The 15,328-nt window shown below is 38.1% G+C and overlaps 1 protein-coding gene across 2 annotated transcripts in view; it reads left to right on the forward strand.

Moving 5' to 3' along the window:
• TBC1D5 (TBC1 domain family member 5) overlaps positions 1-15,328 on the forward strand; it is a 636,101-nt gene that overhangs the window by 262,647 nt on the left and 358,126 nt on the right. For both annotated transcript variants that reach the window (XM_072651232.1, XM_072651233.1), the window contains one exon: positions 1,829-1,960. In XM_072651232.1, coding sequence (XP_072507333.1) covers positions 1,867-1,960 — 94 coding nt within the window. In that variant the 5' untranslated portion in view covers positions 1,829-1,866. The remainder of the gene's footprint in view (positions 1-1,828; positions 1,961-15,328) is intronic.

A 15,328-nucleotide genomic window follows, 5' to 3' on the forward strand; every position in this document is an offset into this window, starting at 1 on the left:
ACAACAAACCCTTAGGATGTGTGGTTTCAGCTTTATTTCTGTTATTTAACCAACAGTTGCCCTGCCTGTTGCTGCTTCTTCTGCCTATGGAATATCCTGATGTATGGATTACATACACCCCCTTTAATTAAAAGAAAGGGGGTAGTAATAGATTTTTAGATGTTGAAGACATACTAGTACCTGTTTAAATATAATTTTTTTGTAATGTAGTAGGAAAAATTGACAATTTTGGAAAAGGTAGAGCTTTGTAGAAATTACGCTTTGAAAATGTGAACAGTAAAATAATTTTTAGTCATTTAGTTGATTTAGGACTAGATTAATTGATAATCCTGAAGTAAATGTATCTAAATCTGTTCATTTGTGACCTTCCCCTGCCTCCCTTGTGCCCCCTGTTTATCATTTTGTACCATTGCTGAATTTGCCCTACGTGCAGAGTTTGTGACGCTTGTGATTATCGGTTCTCTTCATTCAATGCAATTCTCCCAATGTGTAGGAAGTAGCTACTGTGGGTAAGGTTCTCTCAGTCTTAAAAGTACTGTGAGAAAGTGGCTTTGTAATTATTCACAACTGCAGTTGAACAAATTCTTTCCCCTCATTTGGCAGAAGCCTACTTCAAGGCACAGCCCAGAAAGAATTGAATAAAATTTTTTCTAATGTTTAATGTCTAACTTTACTGTTTTCATGTGTAATGGTCACATCCTTTTGAATAAAAAAATGGGATAATGAATTTCATTCTGTGATATATTTTTAATTAAGAAAATAGTATCTAATTTGCTTTAATAAACAAAATATAGAAGGGTTCAACAAGTATTTAAGGTGTCTGAAATACTAGAAGACATAGTGATTTAACTTCATTCGTCACTTTTTTTGACCAAATGTTGGGAAACTCCTGATTGGTAGAAAAATTGGTATTAATAAAATCACTTTTATAAAGCTAATTTATGGAAACCTATTGAAATTTATATTTTAGTTGAGCAAAATAATTGAATCTACTTTCTCCTGAATGTATGGACCCATCAACATTTTTTGAACCTGTTGAACGATTTGTTTGTATCCTCTAAATGGGATTAATTATTCATCTAAAAAGCCCCTACTATGTGCTAGGCACTAGGGACACAGCAGCAAAATGAAACCATTCCTGCCTTCAAGGAACTTACATTTTAATGTAGGAGACAATATGCGTGTATCATATACATGTACGCATACCTTTATGTACGTAAACATTTTCATATACATCTGTACACATCACAGGCAATGCTGATACAAAAATAGCCTTGTGCGAAAGGTAGTCTCTGAGGAGACCAGGAACAGTGACCTGCAGAATATTGCACTCAAATGCTGAATCTTAAAAGAAACCATGAGCTCCAGAACAGTGTTTTTGTGGGGGTGGGACAGCAGCAGCCTTTTCTGACGTGGACTTAGTGCTTGGAGCTTTATGTGTGAGGAACACCGAGAGTACCAGTTTGGCTTAGAGGGTGTGGAGGGCCATGATGGGTAATAATGTTAGAGAGGAGAAATGGGGCCAATCCGCGAAGAGTTGAAGTGCCCAAGAGAGGTCAAAGTAGTCATTGGAGTTGATTGAGTATAAGGGTGACATCATGGTCATAGCTCCACGTTCCACTCTGTCATTTTGCTGTTTCTATGACATGGAACGTGCTCATTCATGTCCTTGGGCCTCCGTTTTCTACTCTAAAATGAGTGAGTGGTACCGAATGATACCTAGCCCCGCTTTGGCTCTACATCTCACCGTTTTGTGATTTTTTTGACTCTTCCACACAGTGTTTAAGAAATGATAGTGACCAGATCCTTGTGTTTGTTTTTCCCCCAGATATCCATCACTTGGGGTGATAGTTGCCATTGCTAGCTATGTTTCATTCCTTCTCTGAAACTCATCACCCCTTGCAGACTGAAGAACAAGAAGTCGGCATTGACCCTTTGCTGGGTTACTTGAAGTCTGAAGGTAAGCTTTGTATCTCTGTGCTTTCCCCCTTATCTTTGGAAAGACTTAGATGAGAGTCTGATAAAAGCAAAGCTTGTCATAATTTGTTTAATTCTCCCAGTGAGGCTTGAGCAGGGCAACTTTAAGAACATTTCATACAATGTACATAGTACACTGTGACGCTATTGAAAACCATAAAAAGTCAACTTTCAATTACATTCAGAAACATTCGCCAAATATTTAATGCACTGTCATCCTTTGAAAATTATAAACCAAACAGTGACTTTAGCAGAATGATGTAGAAATGCAAGGTGTGTTGTGTCCAGGCTCTTTTAGCTGCTTTAGGAGTTGGTTTTTCTGAAATAAATCAACCTTTTTTTTTGTTTTGCTTTGCGTATATGTTTTTTCTCCCCTAAGCTCAGGTTATATAAGGATAAAAACTCATTTGCTTCTGATTTTCTTTGTAACACTCAAGGTTCAGTTACGATTTTAAGTGAACCATAGTAGAATCAAATCTTTTATAATGAAATTTTATTTTTTCCCCTATTCAACTAATTTGTAGTGAGAATACCTCATCCTTATTGAGGGAACTACCTTTAAATCCTTTTATATATTCCGTTGTCTTTCTAATCATTTATTAGCAGTTATAACTTAATTTATTAGGAGGAACTAAATAACAAACTTAAGCTTACTAAAAATTTTATCTGTTCCAAGAAATTATTCATCATATTCTTAGAGATTCACAGTATTCTAGGGGCTAGTCTGTTACATAGATACCAGTAATATTACATTTACCTTCACCAGGATTATATGATAAAAATGTTTTTAAATTGGTCAAAATAACTTTTGTCTATTTCTTGTCCACTTTGACCCAAATTGTTCTTTAAACATATCTTTATTACATTCTGCAATTTAAACATTCTATTCATTTGTCTCCCTAGTGAGTGGGGTTTTAGTTAATGTAAGTGATTTGAAAAATAAATTCCTTTGCAAATGGAGTAAATTTTATTCTCAGGGTTTTTTCAATACAGTATTGAAAGTAATGTCACTAGTGCTATTGAAAATAATATTTTAATACTACCAGATGTCCTAATCGTTATATTTTTGATATATTAAGGACTTTGAAAAATTAACTGTTGATATTTTGGCTGCTTCTTTAGAATTTTGTTTTTATTTAAAGAGAGACAGTTTGGATCTGTGATTTCATCAGCATAGAGAACACATGGTTTAGAAATTCTTGCCTGATAAAAGCCTCTTATGTAATTCCTACTCTTAAAGAGTTGCCTGGGACTTCTGGGAGCTTCCTTTACTTGTCCCTGGTCATAGAAATGTGTAGAAAGAGGCAGGATTTGAATTTTTAGGTCTTGCTTGCTCTTAGTTGTCTTTTATCTACCGTGTCTTGTTGCTTTTCACGTTTTCCGTATAAGATAATTAGGATATAGGGCAATATTTTAAACTTTGGGTTGCAAACATATGCCATACTTTTAAAGGAATTTTCTTTAATGAAATGAAAAAAATTATGATGTAAGAAATAGTTTCTCAAAACTAAGTGATCTTCAGCTAATTAACTCTGAAAATAAGTATGACTCGTGATCAGCATAAGGTCTTGTCACTTCAATTTATGACTTGGTGGTTGAGATGCATATTTCTTATCACAGATTTTTTTGGGGGATATGGGTTCAGAATAAATTTCGATTCTATTTCTTTGAAAATAGAGATTTTTAAACCCTGTTACAAAAACATTTTAAATTAATTTTACCTGTTATTGTTTGCAGGAATGCTTAGTTACCTTGACTGAAAAGGCTTTTCGTTTATATCGTATCCTAACATTTCTCTGACATACAGAGTTATTAGGACTGAATTGATGTTTAAAAGTGCCATTAATTCATTTACCCCAAATGTTCATTAACAATGTAAATGTATGCTGATGTTCTATGAGACAAGGAAATGACTAATGACTCTTCGCACTAACAACACTTAAAATGAATAGAAACTTTAGATAGCTAATCTTGAAGTAATCAAGACCCTCATTCAGCTTGGCTTCTCTGTATGCTCTAAAACAGCTGTCAACTGTTAAAAATATATACAAAACACACACATACGCACATGCACATGCAAAGAGAAAGATATGTAAATATATGGCTCTTCAAAGTCATAAAGGTTACTAACCATAGTGGTTTTTGTGCATTGTATATGTAAATATTTTATAGAAAGCATCTATTTCGTCTTCATAAATTTCCTTTTTTGGACAGAAATGTGCATTGCATTTTAATACGGACTTCCTTTTCAATTGAAGTATCATCACCTTACTAGTATGTTTGTTTATTTTTAAAATGTTTTTGTAGGAGCCTCCAACTTTAGATTTGAAAGTGTTTATATGTTTTTGAAGCCTTACCACAACATACCCTCCATCATTCTTTTGCAGTAGAATATCTATCGGGCTATTGAGTTGTTCCATTTGTAATTAGTTGAAGACTAACATAGCATTAGCAATGAGTCTGAGTGAAATCATTCTGATTTTTCTTCCAATAACCCCAATGCCACCACCCAGTCTTCCAGATGAGCAGAAGCCTACCATTTTTTTCAAACTGAATTTTAACCATTCTTAGGAAAATTTGCCCTTCAAAAGGGCAAAAGATTATCAAAAGAAAACTTCGTAGAATTGTTAGTAGTCTGTTTGTGACTGAGTATATACACGAAAATGGAGGGAGTTTAAGAGAAGTTGCCTGATGGAAGATGTGCAGTGAATGCTCTTTACAAGCTGTGGGCTTTCCTGCTCACTCTGTAGGTGCTTGCATCTCTTCTTTTTTTAACAATAAAGCGAACATGGCTCTGTCTTCTGTGGAATAACTGGAATACAATAAACTTGAAATGCCCCAGCAAGTTCCAAGACCTCTGACTTTAAAGTAGTAGGTGATTCAGCAGGAAACATAATGTATTTTATAAAATGGGAAACTTGATTTAGTACCAAAATACTACGTGAATTTTATACCCAAAGTAAAAGATTTGCTATTATTCATTCACAAGCCATACTTTTATAGACTAACAATTGAATGAACAAGTAATTACTTTACTTCAAGCTGAAAATAACCTAACAAAGTAATGCAAGTTAGGAAATCATTTCTAAAGTTTGACTATTCTCAAATAAGTAAGGCTTCACTCCAACTTGCTTTCCCTGCCAAAAAAAGCTCTCTGATAGAGTTGCCTGCTGCTCCTGGGGAGACCACCATTTTCTGCTCTTCTAAGATCTTTGAGAACAATAGTATGATTATTTCCAGTTGATTTTACCTGGTTTACTGTAGTTATCATGTAATTTATACGTGTATTTATGTTTCTTATTTATGGTATGTATTTTAACATAAATAGCCTTAGTAAAAACATACTTCTTCTTGATTGTAGGACAGAAGCTAGAATTATTCTTTCATCTACCTTTAGCTCAGGGATTGATTATCAAACCCACATTACCCTTGCTGTTCTAAAAGGTGTGGCAAGCTGCCGCTCCATTCAGATCCTTTGGGTTTTCAGGCTTTGGTTTCTCAGGCAGAAGCTGCTTTGCCTTGTCATCCCTCTGCATTCCTTGTAGATGCCCTACTCTGAGCCCTACTTCCATGTCTCTGCCCCATTCACGTTACTTTTTTTGTGCCCTCTGAGTTGTACTTCATAGGTCTGTGCTCTCTCCCTGGAAAATTAATTCTATATATTTTATATTTAGTCATTTGTGCATAAATTATTTATCCCCAGTAGTACGTAAACTGCTGGAGTGTAGAAACAGCTTCATTTTTGTCAGTATCGCCAATGCCTAGCATGTAATGGTCACTTAATAAAATGCTAATTGAATTGAATAGAATTTTTTGTATCAACACGTATGAAACATTTAAAATTGTTGCTTCACTTTTTTTTTATTTATTCTGTTAGGTCATTAAGATTATTATTTATTTACTTTCTCCCCTAAGAATACTACCCTTTTGAGTGTCCTTGAGTCACTATGAATCAGATAAAAGACATACAGAATGATATTTTAATTTTTGAAGGGTTCATAAAAATTATTTAGTTCAGTCTCATTTTACAGATAACAGATTTTTTTTCTCTTTTCATAAATAGTAGTAAGAATGACAGTAGTAATTGTTCATATGTATCCTATGTGAAAATCTTACTAATATCAGAGTTTTGAGGGGAGTTCAATATGATTTTGTCCAACCCATGTTTGGTCTGTGTTACCTTGCTGGTTTTGAATCCCAGTTTTGTTACTACACATGTGGTCTTGGATAAGTCATTTTACCTTTTTTAGATCTCAGTTTCCTCATCCATTTACTAAGGAAGTTGTACCAGATTTTCTCTGAGGTTTCTTGTCTCTCAATCCTGGGATCCCTCTACAGCACCTCTAGCAGATATTTGGCTAGGCTCTACTTGAATACTTCCAATGATTTTCTCTTACTTCTTTGCGTATTCATCCATGCTTATTCTAGTACTTGAAATTTTCTCCTTTCTTCAAAGCCTATAAACTCCTCTTTCAAATCCCTCTTAACACCCACTTCTTCTATGCTTCCTTTTAATTACAATCTATACTCAAAGTTTCCCTAAGGATGAATTGGAGAGAGTTTCCTGACAAATAAATGTCAAGTTATCATACCCTAATTAACCCAAAGCAAAAATCAGTTCAACAAGACAGGAGAAAAGGAAAAGCTACTCACTTCTTGCCCAAGAAGTTCATAGCTACCCTAATTCAATCTTTATATGGAACTAAGCCATATATAGCATGACTGTGTTCACTACACATGGCTATTTCCTGAATTTTGTAAAAATAAGTTGTTTCCTTGTAGTTTCTACAATTTCTAAAAGTTGATATGCTGTACTTGAAAATACTTGTTCATGTTGTCATGTGTGATTTAAGAAAAAAAAAACTAATCTATTCAAGTATAGATTGACCTTAAGTGTTCAGGACTTTCCCTTTTTCCTTTCTAAATTGGGAGGGTGGGGAGATGGGAGTGAGAGGAAATAAATGCTTGGTTTTAAAATTTTAATTAAAAAACAAAGGTCATCAAAGTTCTAAAAAGCTTGGCATATTGTATGCTTTCTCTTAAAATATTTAATATTATGTACATTGAAATCATTGCATATCGTTAAGTGCGGTGCAAGTAGAATAATGTCCAGCACAACACTTTCAGCTTTGCAAATTGATTTACATTCATTATATTATTTTAGCTTCTCAACGATCCTGTGCAATAGGTGTTACAAACACTGTTTGCCTAGTCAGTATGGGAGGGGCTGTAGAATGATAGGCACACTAATACATTTTTGGTGATGCTGTGAAATGGCATAACTATTTTCTGAAAAGTTTGGAATTATGCAAGTAAAGTGACTAATTTCCATATCCTTTTAACTAGAGACTCCATTACTGGACTTGTACCCCAAAGAACCCAATGATAGGAACTCTCCATATACACCAAAATATTTTGTAGCAGTACTTTTTAGGGTAGCACAGAATTGGTAACAAAGGAGATGTCCATTGGTTACAGAATGACTAAACAAATTGTGGTATAAGAATGTAATGGAGTATTATGGAACTGTAAGAAATTATGAATGTGATGATTACGGACAAGCATGGAAAGTTCTACATGAACTGATGTAAAGTGCACAGAGGCAAGAAGACAGTCCGTATAACGACTTCTTGTGGTTGGTCAGTTGTGTCCACTCTGTGACACCAGATCATTCTGTCCCTGGAGTTTTCTTGTCAGAAATACTGGAGTGGTTTGCCATTTCCTTCTCTAATGGATTAAGGCAAACAGATGTTAAGTGACTTGCTCAGAGTCACACACCTAGCAAGTGTCTGAGGCCAGATTTGAACTGAAGTCTTCCTGACTCCAGGCCCAGCGTTCTGTCCACCGAACCATGAAGCCTCCTAATTGACACACAGTGCAATACAATGGCTGCAGCAATGTAAATGGGAAAGAATAGTGACACACTAGAAATTCAGAACAGAATGTGACAAAATTATAATGATCAAGAAGGAAGAGATGGGAGAGGACACCACCAACCCATCCCTTTGTGGAAGGAGAGGGTCACAGGTGCTAACATTGCACATATTTTATACTTCAGTGTACCAAAAAGTTGTACTTCTTTTTTCTTCCTATAAAAATATCCCCTTTTTATGGAATTCTCCTGTAGGAAAGGGAGAAGGGTAGATACTGGAAATCACTGTGATGGTATTAAAAAAACCAAACTACCGTAGTTCAGTTATGTCCAACTCTTCATGACCCTTTTTGGAATTTTCTTGGCAAAGGTACTGGAGTTGTTTTCAATTTCCTCTCCAGTCCATTTTACAGATGAAGAAACTGAGGCAAACAGAGGTTGAGTGACTTGCCGAAGTCCAGCTGATAAGTGTCTGAGGCCAGAATTGAACTTATGAAGATGAGTCTTGCTGGCTTTAGGCCTGACTCTCTCTCCGCTGCATTATCTACCCTAAACAAGCAAACAAACAAACCGACATTGTCTGCCCCCCTAAACAAAAGGTATTAATAAAAAGTTATTTTAAAAAATCATTCTTGCCCAGTATCACAGATGAGGAAGCTGAGACTCAGATGAGTTGCCTTGCTTATGGCCACCCAATTAGTAAGGGTCAGAGCTGGGTCCATTTGAACTACAAGGCCATGATTCTGTTCACTGGACTGTGCTGCCCCTCTCCATGCATGCTTGCTAAAGAATTTAATATTAGGTTAACTCATATTTGGCAGAGAATTACATAATTTACAGACCATGTTACTAAATGGAAATCCCTTCATAAGCTAAAAATTACTCAATGGTATTCTCTACACTGATTGATTTGACATTTAATAGAGTACATATTATGAATAGTTATAACATAGTATAGTAATTTCATGAACAATCAGTCCCTCAATGCAGAGCTTTGATCATGGGGCAGAGCCTATTGTGGTGCATGAAGCGCTGATCATGGATCCCCAAAGACCTGGGTTCAGATCTTATTTCTCTGATACTTTCCGACTGAATTTGGGCAAGTTGCTTCACTGCTCATTATGTAACTTACAAGGACCCTTCCAACTCTAAATCTATAATCCTGTGAGTCTGTTAAAACCATAATCAATCAAAATTGAGATAACAGTCCTTACTTGGGGAAAATTTTTAAAATGTGAATGAAGGACACACTTTGCTCAGGGGATAACATGCTGTTAGGTAGCTCATTGAATTAGTCCATTTATGTCTTGGACAGATACTCCAGATATATGTGAATGAAGGGATGTTCTTCAGTCCTGGATTGCCCATCCTCCCCTTTTCCACCTATTGAATTCTTGCCCATCGTTTAAAGCCATTTTCAAATCTTGCCTTTTTTTCTTAGAAACTTTCCTTGATTTCTGATCAGTGTGACTTCCTTCTTCAAACCTATCGTATCATTTTGTTTGCAGCCCTCTCAATGTATTTATCATTTCTTGTTACCTATTGTGGCATGGAATGGGAAATCTTTTACTGTGTGCCAAGTGCTGTGCTAAGCTCTGGGTAATACAGGTAGAAAAGCAACATAGTCCCTGTTTCCAGGGGACTAGTTTTAATTAACAGAGACAACACATAGGAGAGTTCAGCTTCAGAGTGGATGAAAAGTCCCAGGATTTCAGAAGGCCACATACTAAGGCAGATGGCAAGGCCTACTGACCTGAGTTGGGTAGGGAAATGATAACTCGGTCAGTATCCACCTAGGAAGAGATTGATGGCTGGTGGTGTGGCGTTGGCACAGGGAATGAGAAGGTGGAGTCCTGATTTTGCAGGTCTTTGGGCATTGTGGGCATCCCGTCAGGAAAAAGGCCAAGCCAGGGGTGGGCAAGTTCCCATCTCCCTACCATAGCTATTCTTGTTGATCTCTTGCTTGAGCCACCAGTTTTCTTTATGCTCTCTTAGGGCAAGGATTATAGCTAGAGTGGTGGTTAGGGATGTTTGTACCATGAAAATCAGGTAGAACATGGCTGAGAACTTGACAGGTGGCAGTGGAAAGGGTATGTGGAGGGGCAAAAGAGAGGAAGAAATCCAAGAAGACAGAACTGTGGTGCTTGGAAGATTTGGAGAATGGCAGGATCATTTAGGTGGATGAACACTTAATTTTTATTGACCACAATAGATGCAGAATTATAGTCATAGTACCTGGCTTCAAGGAGTTTATAGGGAGGTAGAAAAGAAAAAAAATGTTTCTTAAAAAGGTTGCAGAGCTGGCCTGTAATGAGAGCAACTAGTACAACTTAAATGTGATAGGTAGAACACACACTTATTTCTCACATAAAATGGATTGAGGAATTAATAACATGAAGGATGGATAAGATTAAAGTAGACTGGAAAGGGGAGAAGAAGGCATTTTGGAGAAAATGTCATGAGTGAGAGCATAGCGTGTGAGAAAACAGCATAGACATTTGAGGAGAGTTTGTGGAGAGAAAAGGAAATTTTGAGAACAGAGTGTGGTGACCATTAGCAAGTGAGAAAGATGAGTAAGCATATTCAGGATGACCATGATCTTCAGAGTAATTGGACGGGAAGTTTTCTTCTAAGAATAAAGGAGGCAGAGGTGGGTTTGAAAATGAAGAATGTTTAAAAGAGCTTATGCTAATGCAGTGTGACAAACAGAAGCTTTGAGTAATAGAGTCTAGTTTGGGGTTAAGTTGTGGGACTTTTGTTGGGTAGCACAATATTTAATTATTTTCTTTGGAAATAAACCAAGCCTGGAGAAGAGAAAACGGATTGGGGATGCCTCAGAAGGTTTTAAGATGGATCAAATGAGATAAAATATGTAAGCTCTGCAAACCTTTTAGTGCTATATAAATACTGTTACAGTGGATGTAGGGGATGATCTGGAATGCTAGGGCTAGGGAAGGCTGCATTCAAGTGACTCACAATGACACTCAGTCTTGGTAGAGAGGCCATTGAAGCACAATGGGGTCTAAGGGACTTAGAGAAGAGTTTGGTCAAGAAAATGAGTGTCATGATGTGGTAAAAAGCAGCTATGATTGGAAATAAGACAGAGGAAGAAGTGATCAGAGGGTGATGTTGAACGGAAGCAATCTTGGGTGAGGAGGCTGGGTAAGGTAACTGCTGATGACTGAAGTACAAGGCAGATGAAGGGTGCAAAAGCTAAGGAAATTGGAGGCTAAGATATTAAGTGAATCATCATATGCTTATAGAAGTCACCAGCAATGGTCAGAAGAGACAAGGTGCTCTTTATAGGATTTTTAGAACCAGAAGGGTATCCAAGATCATTTTCCTTTTTTAGTGGTCAATAGTAAGTAAACATTTATTAAGCACTTGATATATCCTGGTACTATGCTAAATGCTGGAGATACAAATTGAAAAAAGAATGATAATAATCCCTGCTCACAAGGAGCTTGCTATCCAATTTAGGAAAGTAGTGGACAAAAGGAATTCAAAAAGACAGTTGGAGATGGGGGAGAGGAGAAGGTAGCTGATGGGGATGGAAAAGTGGGTCAGAAAAGTTCCAAAGTAGTTCAGGTGGGTGAGAAATAAGATCCCTGAGCTGAACTCTATCCCTAATTGGAGGTTTGGTACTCATGACCCTAGCTTCTTTTCATAGGGGAAAAGTGTAGTGAGAAGGTGGAATACCAAGGCTGATGCTTGTTGAACCTCAATTTTGACACAGAATCTGTTCTAAGAAAGAGACAAACGAAATTAGGGGGTGTGTGTCCACATTTTAATATCTTTCAGGCTGGCTTGACATGCATTATGGAGTGACAATCCAGAACTAGGCCCTACTAAGGGGGCCAGTCCAGAACTAACTTGATTTGGAATTTGGGGGTAACAGGGTTATATGCCCTTTGAGGAGCAGGTGTTCCCATGGGGTGCCAATCAATTCTGATTGGTCAACACCCTGGAAAGTGGTGTATATTAAAGTGAGGTCTCCAGTATGTGACTTAGGTCACTAAATCTTGGTACAATACCTTTTCAACAGGGGCTGATATCGCCTGCCATCATTCTACTACCTAGTAGAGGAAATACCAGTTGTCGTCCCTCCCCCTCCACCAATCATACCAGACCACTCTCAGTCTTGAGGTATCTAGGCAGAAGAATCGTATTTCTACCTAAACCTGAGCAGATTAAATCAGTTCAGGCCTGAGTTGGAGTTTGACCAGGATAAGAAGATTCAATGCAATCCCATCATCAGTAATGTCCTTCTAAAAGAGACTGAATTTGTAAGGAGAGAGGGCTGGGGGGAAACTGAGTCTCTAAGACACTGATTACTAAGATTTAAAATCATTTTTCACATACTATCTTGATAATGAGGTTATTTCAACAGTGAACTTCCTGGGTCTTAGTGGGGAAGTCGCAAGGTAATGTAGTGAGGTGAGAAAAGAGATGTTCTGTTGCAGATGAGAGAAGTGGTCCCAAAAGGTGAACTGATTAGCCAAAGTTCACATTAGGTTAGAAGTGATAAGATTACTAGAACCTAAGTGTTGAAACATCAATTCCTTTAAAGCTGTCATTAAATTATACTGCCTGGAGTATAGAAGTGAACCAGGTGCCAACATGATTGAAGAAAGAACCGCAGAGTGAGAGGAGTAGTTAGGTGGTAGAGAGGAGCACATGCCATTCCTGGGGGTCCTTGAAGAGGAGACAGTTGAATGATGATTGTAGAAGAGTGACTTGGAAGTGGTAATGTGGACCAAGGGGCAGGCCCATTTTGGCCATTCAGTTAGGAATACTGGCTGTCAGGGCTGTAGATGGATGTTTTAACAAATAAAGATAGTAAATACTCCATCAGCAAACGTTTAAACCCTGTGGACATTCTGCCGAATGATAGGATGTACACAAAGAAAGGCCAAAAGGAAGGGGTTTTGTTTGTTTTTTTTTTAAATAGTCCATGCCCTCTGGAGCTCATGTTCTAATGGAGGAGATAACTTGCAAATAATTACATACTGTGTATCTCATTATATCTCCCCAACAACCCTGGGAGATAAAAGCTATTATTATCCCCATTTTATAGATGAGGAAACCAAGCAGAGTTTAAGTGACTTGCCTAAGGTCACACAGCAAGTAAGTGGCTAACTCAGGTCCAGTGATTATTCACTTTGCCACCTAGCTGCCTCCTATTGTAGATTTAGCAAATTATCTATCTGTACTTAATTACGCAAACTGTGATTCTTAGTTGGTAAAATATAGAACAGGTTAATTCCTAAGAAGGATTATAGGCTTAGAACTGAAAGGGACTTGAGAGAAAATCTAGTTAAGCTCTTTCATTTTACAGATGAGGATACTGAGGCCTCTTGAGAGGAGTTAATGTGCTGAGGTCATACATGGCAGGGTTAGGTTTGGAAGACAAGTCATCTCAGTCCAAATTCAGTATCTTTTCACTATAGCACAGCTCTCTAGGCCCCTGGCCTGTGAGGGCTTGGCTTCTCTGCCTGGTTTCCTCCACCCCCTCTTGCTGAGAAGAGCTCATCTTTCTGTGCTCCTCCCGCCTTCCTTCTTGGGCCACTCTCTTCCTAAGCTTAGACTCCACAGTTCTGGATTTACTTGTGGGAAGACAGGCTTATGTCCTCCCCTGGATGCTGAGGAGCAGCTGTGTGAAGTCACTGAGCCACCTTGTGGCTGTGCCTCAACATTGCACCTTCCTCAGTGTCCTGGAATCCTGGTCAAGATTGAGACCATTCTGAAGAAGGGAGCCACAGTACTCCTGGGGATCATTTTTTTTTTCCTTCTTATCCTCCTCTTAGAATGGGATTTCACACTGGGAAGGTCACCTCTTCTTTTGTACAATCATAGTTTCAAAAATTCAGTAAATCTAAGGAAAAGAATCCTCTTGGGGTAGGACAGGACTTCACCGCTTTTGCAAGGGTTTCAGTTGGGCCAGGGGTTGGAGCCATGCTCATCTTTCTCTGAACTCATAGGGACCAGACAGACCTTTGGAGGGGGACAATATTTATCTCCAGCACATGTTTAAAACCATAATACTTAGGCAAGATATTCCGTAACTATGCATTGTACTTTTCTCTCCTTTGGAGGCAAACCCTAGATATAACCTGCTTCTTGGGGTCAAAAAAGACTGGGCATTTGCAGGAATCACACCATCCATTTTCTCGCCCAGAATCTGTAACACAGGAGCATGTAGAAGCAAAAGAAAATTCTTGGATATCTTTCAAACTGCATGACTTGTAAGCATGATAGCTGTTTATTTTCAAATAAATGCATGTTTATAATGGAGAATATTATTTTTACAAGGTTTCCAAGCAAAGTAAGTAATCGGTCTCTTCCATGTAGAATCACCTTCTTCACTGGCATCACACACACACACACACACACACACCTACACACCTCTCCCCCCCCACCCCCCTATTATTACTACGTTGCTTTTAAGGCCGTGAGAGATAGCTGGAGTCTGACCACATGGGAGTCCGGTCTCTCTCTCCAGAAACAGAGAAAGAAATCAAAAAGAATCATTATTAAAAAAAAGAAACCTACGCTACCCTGAATTTGGCACAGGGACATACACTTTGGCTTACAATGAACTTACTTTAAAACATTATTTTGTAACTACTTTTCTTTCATCATATTGTTGAATAGGCACTTACTGAACACCTACTGTGTGCCGAGTACTGTCAAGCGCTGGGGATACAAAGAAAGGCAAAAAATAGCCCCTGCCCTCAAGGAGCGCACAATCTAATGGGGGAAACAGTATGCAAACAAGTGTCTCTGCAGTGTCAACCAGAGCTCATGTCACTGCCAAAGTGCTGTCCTGGCTAACTGTGAAAGGGGCCCGAGAAAGTCAGACTGTAGTTGGGACTTGAAGGAAGTCAGGGCAGCCAGGAGGCCGAGAGAGAAGGGCAAGCGTCCCAGGCACAGGGGCCAGCCAGAGAAGATGTTCAGAGTCAGGAGATGGAGAGGAGTGTGTAAAGAATATCATTTCCGAAGCCCAGACGAAAGCAACTCCTGACTCCAGGAATACACTGTAAATAGAAGATAGAATAGTGTGAGAAGGGTAAGTGGCAGAAGGAAGCCAGGGCACCCACATGAGGTTTCCCCTCTGAGTCTCAAGTTTTCTCACTTAAAAATAAGGTTGTTGAGCCAGATGATCTCTAAGGCCACTTCTAGTCTAAGTGCAATGATATGAGAGTTAACCTTAGTCACCACCTCTGAGTCCCCTATGGGCCCCCCATGCCTAGGTGCTTCATAATGATCAGCGTATATGGCACTTCAGCAGAGGCAGATTTCATTGCTCCCCATTCAGTTTGGTGGAATGATACTGGAGTACATGAGTTTTTAAAATAACAATATCAAAATGATTTTTACACTATACTTAAATACTTAAGAATTTTCTTATACAAACGAGCAAAAGCTATGTATGTTTCTCTTTACGTTGCCTACTTCATTATATATTCCAATAATTTT

Source organism: Notamacropus eugenii, chromosome 3 (assembly GCF_028372415.1).
Source record: "Notamacropus eugenii isolate mMacEug1 chromosome 3, mMacEug1.pri_v2, whole genome shotgun sequence".
In the NCBI taxonomy this organism is placed as follows: Eukaryota; Metazoa; Chordata; class Mammalia; order Diprotodontia; family Macropodidae; genus Notamacropus; species Notamacropus eugenii.